We start from the raw sequence: 12,925 nt of genomic DNA, 5'->3' as shown, positions 1-12,925 counted from the left end.
TATAAAATAGAAATAAAAAATAAATTCCAAATCAAACAAAACTGAGAAATAATAAGAGACAAAAACTAAAATACGACCTCCTATAACACCCTACAAAAAAAAACCCATAAGAAAACGTGGCAGCCAATCGCTCTCCACACGTGTAGCCAAAATCATGGGCACACGGGACTACTTGCCCGCTCTCACCTTCACTCTTCTGTCAGTCTATCGTTTTTTGAATGTTCAAAAAAATCACACCCCCCACACACGCACACTCTCTTCGACGGTTCTAACGGAACACACTCTCTCTCTTTGTTATCCGCTGTTTTCTCTCTAGGTTTTTTTTGTTCTTTCTAGAAAATATTTCTTTTTTTATCTTTTTTTTTTAATTTTCAAGATCTGGTAACACTACCTGTCTTTGGAAATAAAGAAGCTGAAAAAAATTAATTCAAGTTTTTTTTTTTTTTTTTATTTCTTAAGTTCAGTTATATGATTTTCTTGGATCCTTCCTCTCTATTTCTCGCTTGCTTCTTTGCGGGATTTCCGATCTAGATTTCTGCTGCTGCTACATTGCATTGCACTGCATGTTTTTTTTTTTTTGAGTGATAATAATGGAGAGATTTCAGCTCAGAAGGTCCAATTCCTCGCCTTTTTCTCCTCTTCATAGTCATAATCTTAGCAGAGAAGGTAATTGTTTTTGCAATTTCAAGCTTAGAAATGTTGAAGTGGTCGTTTTCTTTCATTCTTCTCCTACACTTTTCTCAGCATCCAAACAAAGTCTTTTTTTATTATTTTTTTTCCTTTGCTAGCCTTTTTTATATTGTTTTTTAGAAACAAAAGTAATGCAAAAGAAAATCAGTCTGTTTTTACTTGTTTTTTTCTTAAGATTTTGCAGGCAGTTAAGCTAAATAATAGTCGAAATTTCGCTCATTTGAATGCATTTTTGGTCTTTGATTGAAAAAAAATAAAAAATTATAGCATTTATTCTTCGGTTTTTTGCTCATCATTTTGGCTCCTGCACTAAATAACAACTAGATTGAGCTTTGGCTTTGTTTCTTTGGTTTAGTTAAAGTAAGTTTTTGATTGAATTACTTTATGACCTTTTATTTATTTATTTATTCTATGGTGGTATTGGCATGATTATTTTGCTTGTTTCTTTTACTAACTCAATGGCTGTAACAAGATATGATTGCAATTCTTTAAAGTGTTTTCTTTTCAATTTAGACTAATTATTATTCATATTCTATTTTGGAACTTTTATTATTATTATTATTATTGTCATTATTATTATTAAAAAATAATCTTAGTCCTGCGCTTGCTATTTCAAGTTTGAGGACAACACCTTCTGTATATTGTGGAAATTCACTGGACGTTCTTTAACTTCGCATGCTCAAAACGACACTTCTTCGATGATTTCTTGATTGGATTAGTTGACTCTTGCAATTTTTGTGTCTTGACTCTTGCTATCCCCCCTTCCCTTTTACTTGCAACAGCAATCCTAATGTTGTACTAGGAATTCATTTCCAGGAAACGGGCTGGTTGGAAAACCGAGAAACTTCCCAAATTTGGCCTCTGATTCTAGTTCTCAGAGCGACGACGATCTGGTGTGTGTTGATTGATCTGCTTCTATTTATTATTTCTCCCTTTACAAAATTGATTGAACAGCAATCCTGCCCAGCTATATGAATTAGGAATTTCATCTATGTTAGCTTTCTCTTCTATCTATTTAATTTATTACTTGCATTCATAGTTGTGATTTGAATCATTTGGCTTCTGTAGTTCACTTGTGAGTTGGGGTGGAGATCTCCAAAACAAGCAGCTGGAACACCAATAAAGAAGTTATTAGAAGAAGAGATGTCGAGAAAATCTGATTCCAAAAGAAGGGCACCGAGTGTTATTGCCAGATTGATGGGCCTTGATGGGTTACCACCGCAGCAATCTTCTCATAAACAACAAAAGAAGTCCTTGGAGAACTACACACAAAGGATGGTATTGACAGAGAAAGCTCAAAGAAACAATGCCTCATATGGTCGGCGGTCATCCAGAAAAAGCTCGAAGGATGAGCAAGAATTTAAAGATGTATTTGAAGTTTTAGACCCATCAAAGATGGATAGTAGTAGTTACTCGTCACGGGGAACTGCACACTCAAAGCTCACAGCGGCAGAGATGGCATTCATTCAGCAGAAATTCATGGATGCTAAACGGCTTTCAACTGATGAAAAGCTTCAGAATTCAAGGGAATTTCATGATGCTATTGAGGATCTGGACTCCAACAAGGATCTTTTGCTGAAATACCTTCAGCAGCCAGATTCCCTGTTCACAAAGCATCTGCATGATCTACAAGGTGTCCCTTCACAATCCCATTGTGGTCAGACTCGCATATCAGCTATGAAGCCATCACATCCTCCACACTGTGGGAGCAGTGGCCTAGGCTCCAATATAGAGAGGCAAACTGCATTGAAGAATCGAAGAAAATCCCATGTTGATCCTGCTAGCCACTCTCATGGCAAGCATGGAGCTCAAAACCCAGTCGAGTTGTCAAAAATTCAACTGGATCAAAAAGACGAGTCCGCCATTCTCCCTACAAGGATTGTTGTTCTGAAACCAAATCTTGGGAGAACGCAGAATTCTACAAAAAATATTTCATCGCCTCAATATTCTCATGCTTCACCTTTAGATTGTAGGCAACACACCGAACCTCCTGGTATCAAGAACAGGGAGGTGGTGTCATATGGAAAGAAAAAGTTTCCTGATGATGCAGGGCCCTCAAGGTATAAGTCTAGAGAATCTAGAGAAATCGCAAAGGAAATAACTAGGCAAATGAGAGAAAGTTTTGGCAACGGCTCCATGAGTTTTTCAACACCTGCTTTTATAGGGTATGCAAGGGATGAGAGTTCGCCAGACATGTCTGAAAATGAGTCTGCAAATGAATCAGAGGAGACAACCGTGACTTCCAGAAATTCCGTTGATTGGAGCAACCGATACAGACCTTCATCATCATGCTCTACCGAGTCATCAGTGAGCAGAGAGGCCAGGAAGAGACTTTCAGAGAGGTGGAAAATGACTCATAAGTCTGTGGACATGGGAATCGTTAGTCGTAGCAACACACTAGGTGAAATGCTTGCTATCCCCGATTTGGAAACAAGGTCGGGAAATTCAGATGCAATGATCTGCAAAAAAGTATTTAGTGATAAAGGTGATCGCAAACATGGAGCACTTAGGAGGGATGGACCTTTGGGTATTAGCAGCAGGGAAGGCTGGAAGGATGTTGGTACCGGAAATCTATCTAGATCAAGGTCTGTGCCTGCTACATCTACTGTTATCAGCAGTCCTAGACTAGGCATGCGCCATGAAAATGTATGCCATGACAGATATATAATCCCAAAGCAATTGATCCAGCAGCAAAGAAACAGAACAATAAAAGGCAATTTCAGTAAGAGAGAATGTTCACCTTCTAGAAATTCCAGATCCTCTACTAAGAATTCTCACATGTCTAGCTGCTCATATAGAGATCATAGTGACACTTTCCGGGAAGTTAATTTTGGTTTGGATCAAGTGCAGAGCGAGATCGCAGAAGATGATTCACTTGAACAAATTTGTACAGTTTCTGAGACACCAGATTCTATTGTCACAGATAAAAGTTTAGTTGTTGAAAATGTGGTGGATGTGGCAATTGAGAACAAAGCCATGCCTTCGATGCCCATTAAACAAGAATCATCAACTTATATGTTGGTAAAAGGCGATTCCTCTACTAGTGATCTGGAAGTTTTAAGTTCACAGGTACGGTTCTTATCTTTAATGGATGACCTTTGTGCATGCTGGCATATTATGAGCACTGTAGATAGAAACTTCGAGCTATAGGGTGTTCTTCCTATCAAATCCCAATGTTAAGGAAAGGAGAATTTTGCCTGTTTATCTTCTTCTCTTTCCTAATAATTTTCTACTGCGGTTCAGAAAATCAGTCAGTCAGATGCGTATGGTTTTTGACTCGCGACTTCTGACTTAAACGTTTTGCTTTTCCCTTAGATTGGAGTTTCAGTTCGTGGAAATATATCAATATTAGTTTTAAAAGTACATTTTTTAAATATTCGAACAGCTATGTGTTTCTTTTCTTTTATTATACTCATGCCAAGATTGCAATCTTTAATATTCTGTTTCAGAAAAAAAGTTCATTTTTTCTCCTACTATCTGTTTCCTTGAGCAATACCAATCATTTGCTATGGCCATTAATCTAATTTAGCTGCAATCTCAATATAGAACCTACCTGGCTTCTCATTTCAGTAAATTTTCTTGTTTGATGATTTGGACACCTTTATGTTAGATAACTTTCTCGCACTGTCTGTAGAGGCAATTGTGGTTAAGCGCATGTGTTGTGTCACAAAGTGCTCTTTGAACAATTCAAATATGATTCTGTCTTTGAGACATCTTTAAATTAGTTGACAGAATCCTGGTGCTCTTGCGTTAGTGTATATCTATAGAGATACAAACACTCAAGCATGCACATCTCTTCCCTACTTTCTAGGACATATATGTTTAACATTTGCTTCTTTCCTGAAAGCTCGAAGTATATTTTCTTGTAAGTGTGTGTCTTTAGTTGAATGATCCAAAACAATTTGGTGCTGGTTTAATTGAACTACTCTGTTGTCTATATAATGAAATGGATACTTCAATTCTACATAGTGAACAGTTAATCTCAGCATTTGTTGGTGTTTCAGAAACCATCAAACGGGCCATCCGATAAAGGTTCAGTTTCCATGCAGCACCCTGTAGCCAAAGTAGAATCTCCAGCATGCTCGAAGGAGGCTGATCAACCCAGTCCTGTCTCGGTTCTTGAAACTCCTTTTCCAGATGACCTGTCATCTGGTTCTGAGTGCTTTGAGAGTCTCAGCGCTGACCTGAATGGTAATCTTGAAAAACTGTTTAGCTTGTTAATTCTTCATTCATTGGTTGGTCTCCACTTGGGATTTGAATCATTGCATTTGAATTGTTCAGTTTGCTTTTTCGTTGTAATTTATATTTGTTTGCTTTTTTCATGACTCCACTTGGAGTTTTTGAGCACAAGTTTTCATTTAGCATGTTGTTGCTGAAAGAATAACAATGAGGGGACAAAATTATTCTATTACTCCGAGTATAAATGTTTTGAAACTTAAATAATGAGGTTTTGGTTGATTTAATATGCTAAGACCAGTCATTCTTTGCCTTCATTGGTTGGTGGTTTCGCCACTATAGATAAACCAGTATCTTTCTCGTAAATACGTGGCTGATGCATTCTTGAGTGAGACCAAAAATGGTGTTGATTTTGAGAGAGAAAAATCTTCTGCTGCAAAAATTCTCCCATTGATGGGAATTTACATTTTCATTCCTATTATTGCTGCCTTGTTTTAAATTTTTTCCCCTTCCTGTAGGACTTCGGATGCAGCTTCAACTACTTAGGTTGGAGTCAGAAGCATATGAGGAAGGACCCATGCTCATCTCAAGTGATGAAGATACCGAGGAGGGCCCTGTTGGATTTACAGAAGAGAGACAAATAGCTGCCGAGAGCAAGGAATTTTCCTACATTGTAGATGTATGTTTAGACTCCGGTATCAATGATGCCGATCCTGATACTTTTCTGAGAACATTGCACTCCCCAGAATGCCCTGTCAACCCCTTGATATTTGAAGAACTTGAGAAGAAGTACTGTAATCATGCATCCTGGCCAAGGTCTGAAAGGAGGCTGCTGTTTGACCGTCTAAATATAGCCCTTCTGATGATTTACCAGCAATATGCAAATTCACACCCGTGGGTAAGGCCTGCAACTATGATTAGTCCCAAGTGGATAAAAAATGGACTCAAGGATTGTCTTTGCAAATTGATCGGTAGCCAAGTTACGACAGCTAACGAGGACGTCGCAGCGGACAAGATACTGGAAGGGGAATCGCCGTGGTTGGATTTGAGGGAGGACGTTGATGTAATAGGTAGGGAAATTGAGAGGCTATTGACAGAAGAGTTAGTAAGAGAGCTAGTAGCAGTGTAGGCACACAAGTTCCCTTTTGATTTAGGAGGGTAACGTATACTACGGAAACGTAGGAATGAAATCATCATTTCCTTAGATGGTGAATAAATTGATGAACTCCTCTTTGCATAGAAAACAAAACCCCCATCGCAGATTTAGAGAAGTAAAACAAGATGAACTGAAGTCCTGAGTTTCCATGATTGGTTAGCCGCTCGGCATCGACCATAGGTGCCCAAACGTAATCATCGTTTTAACTGCGTAGGCTCAAGCCTGCTCAAAAATTTTAGTTTCTTTTGATTTTGTGGAGGTGATTTTTAAAATGTGTTTTATTTAAAAATATATTGAAATAATATTTTTTATTTTTTAAAATTTATTTCTGACACTAAAACATCAAAAGTTAATTCTTCAATTATGTTTGAGCAAGTATTATTCAAGAAAGCAAAAAAATCAAATAAATGTAAATATTGCTAATAATATTTTAAAATAACGATTGGATCTCAATTTTTTATTGATAAAATCATCTGTAGTACTTCATTGTGTGTGTGTGTTTTATATTATCTTTTGCACCAATATTGCATAATAAAATATTTCTTTTTAATAAAAAAATTTTTAAAATTTTATTTTATGCTTATGAGTACTGAGTTTTCATAGATCACTTCCTATTTGCTTAAACAGTACTTAATAATGTAACTTTCTATAGAAAAGAATTATAAGCATACATATAAATGTGTGTGTGTGTGTGTGTGTGTGTGTGTGTGTGTGTGTGTGTGTGTGTGTGTGTGGAGTGGAACATCCAAGGCTCAAAGGCGGTGGACAAATCCAGCGTGCGGGTTAGAGCATCATTTTCAATTTCATAAAACGCATCTTGCCATAGGTATTTCCTAGCCCATAGGCACATATTACGCCGCAGAAAGAGTGAATTATTTTTTTAAAATATATAAAACAATTAAGTGTTGGTAACTTGTCTCTTAAAAAAAATAATTTTTAATCATGAATTTAAAATCTATTACTTCTTGAATGATATTTTAATCTAATCCTAAAAACAACACAATGAATTTATCTAGGCCAATCCAGGATAACAAGAAAAACTTACAGGGATATTCTTGAAAAAAAAACTAAAAAATTAAATATCCAACTAACTTAATATTGAATGATAACATTGATTAAAAAAACTTAATTTTAAAAAGAAAAACCATGTGAACTCGAGTTAACCAACTAATCTCGCAACACAAGTCATGTACACCATCGGATTCAATAATGATTTTACCCTATAGATTAGTTTTTATTTAAGAAAGATTTTTTTGTATGAGATATTTTTTTAAAAAAATAAAAACCATGACTGCATAGGACTCAGAAAGAAAAAATATATTATTGATAAAAAAAGGTCAAATTGCAGTTATTTTTAGTTTTAAATAAAAATATAATCGATAACAAATTGTGAAATTATATTTGTTTAAATTGAGGGACAAAAAATTGCATTCAACAAAATGAAAAGAAAAAATAATAATAAATTAGATGATGTGGCTTCACCTGTTTAACTTGCGATTCGGGTTAAGGACTCAACCGGGTTCTATATTTTTTTCTTAAATCTATAATTAACCCAAATATACAAAAAAAAAAACCAAAAACAAAAAGGGCTAGTAAATAGTCCAACGCCCTGAGCTTGTGAAAGGAAGAGCACAAGTGCACAAACCTTTAAGCCCATGCCTCTGATTGTGCCTATGGTTTTTTATTCATTAAAAAGGGTGGATGACTTGTCATATACCTTTATTTATTTTTGAAAAAAGATACATAGCGTGTCATATGCGAATTCAGAATTCGGCCACTATTGTAGTGGATGAAAAATTGAGCATAAGAGTTTTTCACCCAAAAAGCTCATTTGAACCCGAAAACATCATACAAACACTCTTGAAGCATCAACAAACCAACATATCAATCTAACAAAAAAAAAGGTCAAAATTACAATATTACGTGAATACAATTTCTCATTATTGACTTAGTTCTAGTTTTTTAGGCAATATTGATGCTCAAAACAACCATTATAAAACTCCAATCATTGAATGAATCCTGTTGATATAAATTTTAACCATTTTGATGGTCGACATGTGTCAACAACAACTGTATCTTTCTAATTTGTATTCTGATGAGTCTCTATCTCTCTCCTTTAAAAAAAAACTAAAAAAAAGAGGAAAATGAAGTTTGGTACCAAGATGAAATTTTTGACAACTAAAGGGACCAACCATTTATTAACGGAAAAGATGGGGGATCAAACTAATATATTTAGATAAAATTTGAAGGTGTCACCTATTTTCTCCATGTTTTTCACTTTGATCCTCTATGTTTTGACTTCACCTTCTATTGAAAAAAGATGTGATTGGCTATTAATTTGGGCTAATAAGGACTCAATCATGCAAAAAAATAAATAAATCAAGGATCAAATTGAAAAGTTAGAAAAAATTAATTATTCCAATTCATAGTGATTTATGAGCGAATGCACAATACAACATCAAGAGTAAAATAACCACACTACTTAGTCTTTTTATAAATGATTTCCAACCTTCTAAATAATATAACATAGTTTATTTTGCAATCGAGGGAAAAAAGAATACATTGAAAGAATTGTAATTTTTTATTTTTCAATTATGAAAACTGAATAATTATTACAAATGGTGTATTTTTTAATTGGATTGCCAACATAATTACCATTATGCTGTTTTTCAATAGTTATAAAATGATTAGATGATTAAACAAGTGAGCCTATTTGTTTAGTTTATAATCATGCAAACATATAAAAAGATAATAATCTTGCAATAATTATAAAAATATAGCATGTATACTAAGCAAATATATAAATTTGTAAAAGATATAGGAAAAACAATCTAGTATACAAACTATCAAGTGTTGAAATAATACTTAAACAAAATTAGTTTAGAGTATATACTTGTTGAAATCCTTAGAAAATATCCAATATAAAAATTTTGTTCTTGTTAATGATTAATTATCTATCTTTAAAGCTTTATTGCTCATCACATAGTGCAAAAAGACTAATTCCAATAAGCCTCATGAGGTTCCAATGAACTCAAAGAAATTATACTCAATATCTCACCACGAAAATTCAAACTAAACTCTATGGTAAAAAGAATAAGTAGAGGAACACGTCTAATAAAAAACCAACAACAAAGCGATAAAATAACTCAAGAGATTTCTCAATTTATTTTCACCCACCCAAGACACAAATTTATAAAACTTGAGAAACAAAACATTAGTTACTTATAATTTATGAATCTTTAAAATTCATAAATGTTCATAGTTAATGAATTGCTCATAATTTATGAATATTTATTAATTAAGATAAATGTTCATGGTTCATCAATTATTCATAATTCATGAAGTTTCATAGATACATTTATTATTATCACATAATTAATGTATGGTTCAAGTACTAAGACATTTTATGGACTAAAATAAATTATTGATTAAATAGGGACTTAATAGCAAAATATTTTTCATTAGCCAAATCCAAGCTCAAATTCATGAGCCTACAAGTCTACTACCTAATCTAAAAAGCTATTTTGGGTTTGAAACGTTTGATATCCAAAGGTTCTTTAAGAACAATTTCTCATTTATCTTTAATTAATTTTTAAAAACATGTTTATATTTCACGTTAAATTACCAATGTTGGATTACGAAGTCCAACATGGTTTTAACCTTAAATCTAAGTGAACCTCACATTTAATTTGGACTTAAAAAGCCCATTACATGTTTTTATAAAACTAATTCCAATAACTCCCTACATGAATGGAAATTGTCTAGCCAAAATGAAGACTCGAAGAATTTATATAGACATACTAATTTGATAGATCACTGCATCAAGAGAGGTAACTTTCAACTATGAACCTTTCTAAGTACTTTATCTATAATGCATACTTATCATTATATATACTACTTTGTACCTTTTTAATTGTTGACTAATTGTTTCAATGCACATAAATTGTTGGCACTAGTTTTGACCAACATGAAATATAAGAGTTTTATTAAGAGTAAATTTATCTTGATCTCATTTCTCGGATCATGGATTCAATGAGTTTACTAAAATTGACTCAGGTCTTTTTTTTACGTTAGTTATTTTTTTTCGCACTTTCAACACCTGATTCATTTGAATTAAGTTTCATGATTTTATTTAATTTTTTTTCGATGGATTTATCTTGGTTTCACAACTAAGTCATAGATTTGATTTGTTGGCTTGGATAAACTCGAGTTGTTTTTTTTTTCATTTACCTTTTCTTTCAATCTCGTTATTCAATATTTTATTTACTAAGAATTGAGATTTAATTTTTTTTATTTTACTTTCTATGTGATTATTCTGTTCTTATTTAATTTTTATTTTGTTAACAAATAAGATCATTAAAATATTTTAAGAATATTGAGAAGATCAATTTCCAAGGTATTACCAAGTGTTTCTTTTTGTATTAAATCAATATTAATTTCTTTTTTACTTTATTGTCGTCATGCGTTTTTTTGCATCTCTTTAATTTTTTTTGTTTTTTTAATGTTAGGAAAAAACTAGTTTGGCTAGCAATGCCTGTAAACTATATATTTAATGAAGTTCTAATAAATAATTTATATTATTCTTTATAAATCTCACTTGTCATTCTTATAAACTATTTTCACCTCAAATCATACATTATGATTAAATTACAAAAGGAGAGGAAAATAACACATTGGAACACACGGGCATATAATATTCAACCAATGAGAGCAAAAATAATTGCTATAAATAATGTCTGGTTTGCTAACACGATTGCCAGGACGTTGCATTAGCACTCAACTATATAGCACAATATTCGGGCCCTCATTAATTACCCCTGATTCAAAATGATGGCGGTGAAGGTATCTCGGAAGGAGACTGGTCTTTAGAGGGTCCAGTACTGGCAGGCCTGGTAGACGGTGGTGGTGGGCTAGCAAAGAAAATGGCACCTTTGGGGATTAGGGGTGGTGGTGGGCTAGCAAAGAAAATAGCACCCTTGGGGATTAGGGGTGGTGGAGGGCTAGCAAAGAAAATGGCACCTTTGGGGATTCGGGGTGGTGGTGGGCTAGCAAAGAAAATAGCACCCTTGGGGATTGGGGGTGGTGGTGGTCTAGAAAAAGCACCGGCAGCCTTGGGAGATGGTGGTGGTGGGCTATATAGATGGTAAACGGGAATTCTGTTGAGGATTGAAGATTGTTGCTGGCTAGAAAGATCACTGGCAGCCTTTAAAGACGGGCTAGCAAAGACAATGGCACCCTTGGCAGGCGGTGGCGGTGGGCCATTTCTATGGTAAAAGGGAATTCCGTTTAGGGATTGGGATGTTTGCTGGCTAAGCAGTGGCCTGGCATTCGTGGAAGAGAAGGCAAAGCCCATCAAGGCCAGCAAAACCATTGAGGCGATGACTAATGGTTTCATGGCACCTTCCACCACCAAGTCTACCATTCTTTTCTGTTTCTTTCCGTCGTTCAGTCCTTGATGCATTCTTAAATATGAGTCGGCCACCTAACTAAAAGTGGAAGCATATCTGGTTTTAATACTAAATAACATATAAATCGATAGAACCACAGAATCGACTGGTTTCAAAGATTTTAGATATCTTAGCCTTTAATTTCTCTTTTTAAGTTGCCTTTTTTTGTCTTAGATTTTGATCCCATCGCTACAAAATCTTGATTCGGACATGGAGACCACGCCAAGTGGGATCCAGATACATTCATTTAGAAAGAAATAGTGTGCTCACGTCATATTTTGGGATGGTTATAGGTATTTTTGGTCTGAAAAGAAAGTTTTAATAAAAAATTTATGAAACTAACCTAGTAAAAGAATAATTAATCTAAGAAGATTATGTTAAAATCTTCTAACAAAAAAACAAAGTAATTATTTTATTCTTATTGAATTTTTATTAACCTACTTTTTAAAAGAAAATTACATGTAATATTCATATCAATTCATAAATTAATTGTTAATAATACCATAAAAGCTATAATCTATTTGAAAATTATGATAAAATGGGAAAATTTTTAAAAATCATTTTAATAATTTTTATTTTAGTGAGTTTTATTCTAAATTAAAAAAAAAAAACTAAAGGGGCATTTAAAAATAAGACCAGGTGCCTAGACCTGATGGATGTAAAATAATAATAATGATAATACCATCACTACAAGAGGGGGTACTTGGTAGTGGAAAAGGAGCAGTAATGGTGGTGGAGGAATAATAATAATAATAATAATAATAAATATTTATTTTTATAATATGCCATTACCTCTATCAGTGGTGGTTGGTGAAGAGTTTAAATACAGTGATGATTGTAGAGGTAGTTAATATACAACGACAAGAAATGTTATGTAATTCTTTTGAGAGAGAGAAAAAAAAAGGGTTAATGGCTCAATTTGTCCTTATATTATGAGATTTCTAGAGATATTTCTTTATATTTGCACATGAAATGCAAGTAATAAAAAAAAAATCTTTCCTTTCTAATCCCATTTCCCTTATATACAAGAAAAATAATTGAATACTAGAAAATATTATCATTTAAAATAAAATTTATTCAATGTTTACAATCAATATTACTTATTTTTATTTAAATATTTGGTTTTTAGTTATTTTTAACACAATTAAACAATAAATAGAGTATAATTAAGGATAAAAAACTAAAAAAATGCTCGGAGATTCATTGTAAATTGTGAGGGAAAACACTGGAATTGGAATATTATTTTCTCTTTTTTTGTTCCTTCAAGCATTTTCTATTTTGATTATTGAATCTCTCTTTTTTTTCTTCAATTTAATTTTTATATGTTGTGTTTACTGGGATTTGAGGTGATGATTCACTTCAATTAACTTGCTATGGGGCTCTTGTGACATTGAAAATATTTTCCAAAGTTAAGTTGATCTCCGGTTTGGTAACATAGAGTTTAGTTTTATTTTTA

The 12,925-nt window shown here is 33.4% G+C and overlaps 1 protein-coding gene across 4 annotated transcripts; it reads left to right on the top strand.

Moving 5' to 3' along the window:
* The first annotated feature begins 222 nt into the window (after positions 1 to 222).
* LOC133690090 (uncharacterized) lies at positions 223 to 6,115 on the top strand. Of its 4 annotated transcripts, none has more exons than XM_062110268.1 (5): positions 223 to 666; positions 1,507 to 1,583; positions 1,759 to 3,759; positions 4,695 to 4,881; positions 5,385 to 6,115. In XM_062110268.1, the coding sequence occupies exons 1-5, from the start codon at positions 591 to 593 to the stop codon at positions 5,993 to 5,995; spliced, it is 2,952 nt and encodes a 983-aa protein (XP_061966252.1). In that variant the 5' UTR covers positions 223 to 590; the 3' UTR covers positions 5,996 to 6,115. The 4 variants fall into 4 exon arrangements, with proteins under 4 accessions (XP_061966252.1, XP_061966254.1, XP_061966253.1 ...); XM_062110270.1 differs by having other exon boundaries at positions 224 to 666; positions 1,493 to 1,583; XM_062110269.1 differs by having other exon boundaries at positions 224 to 666; positions 1,473 to 1,583.
* Positions 6,116 to 12,925: the final 6,810 nt, after the last annotated feature.

This window comes from Populus nigra, chromosome 3, assembly GCF_951802175.1.
Source record: "Populus nigra chromosome 3, ddPopNigr1.1, whole genome shotgun sequence".
Taxonomy (NCBI): Eukaryota; Viridiplantae; Streptophyta; class Magnoliopsida; order Malpighiales; family Salicaceae; genus Populus; species Populus nigra.
This window is presented reverse-complemented; position numbering and strand designations above follow the sequence as displayed.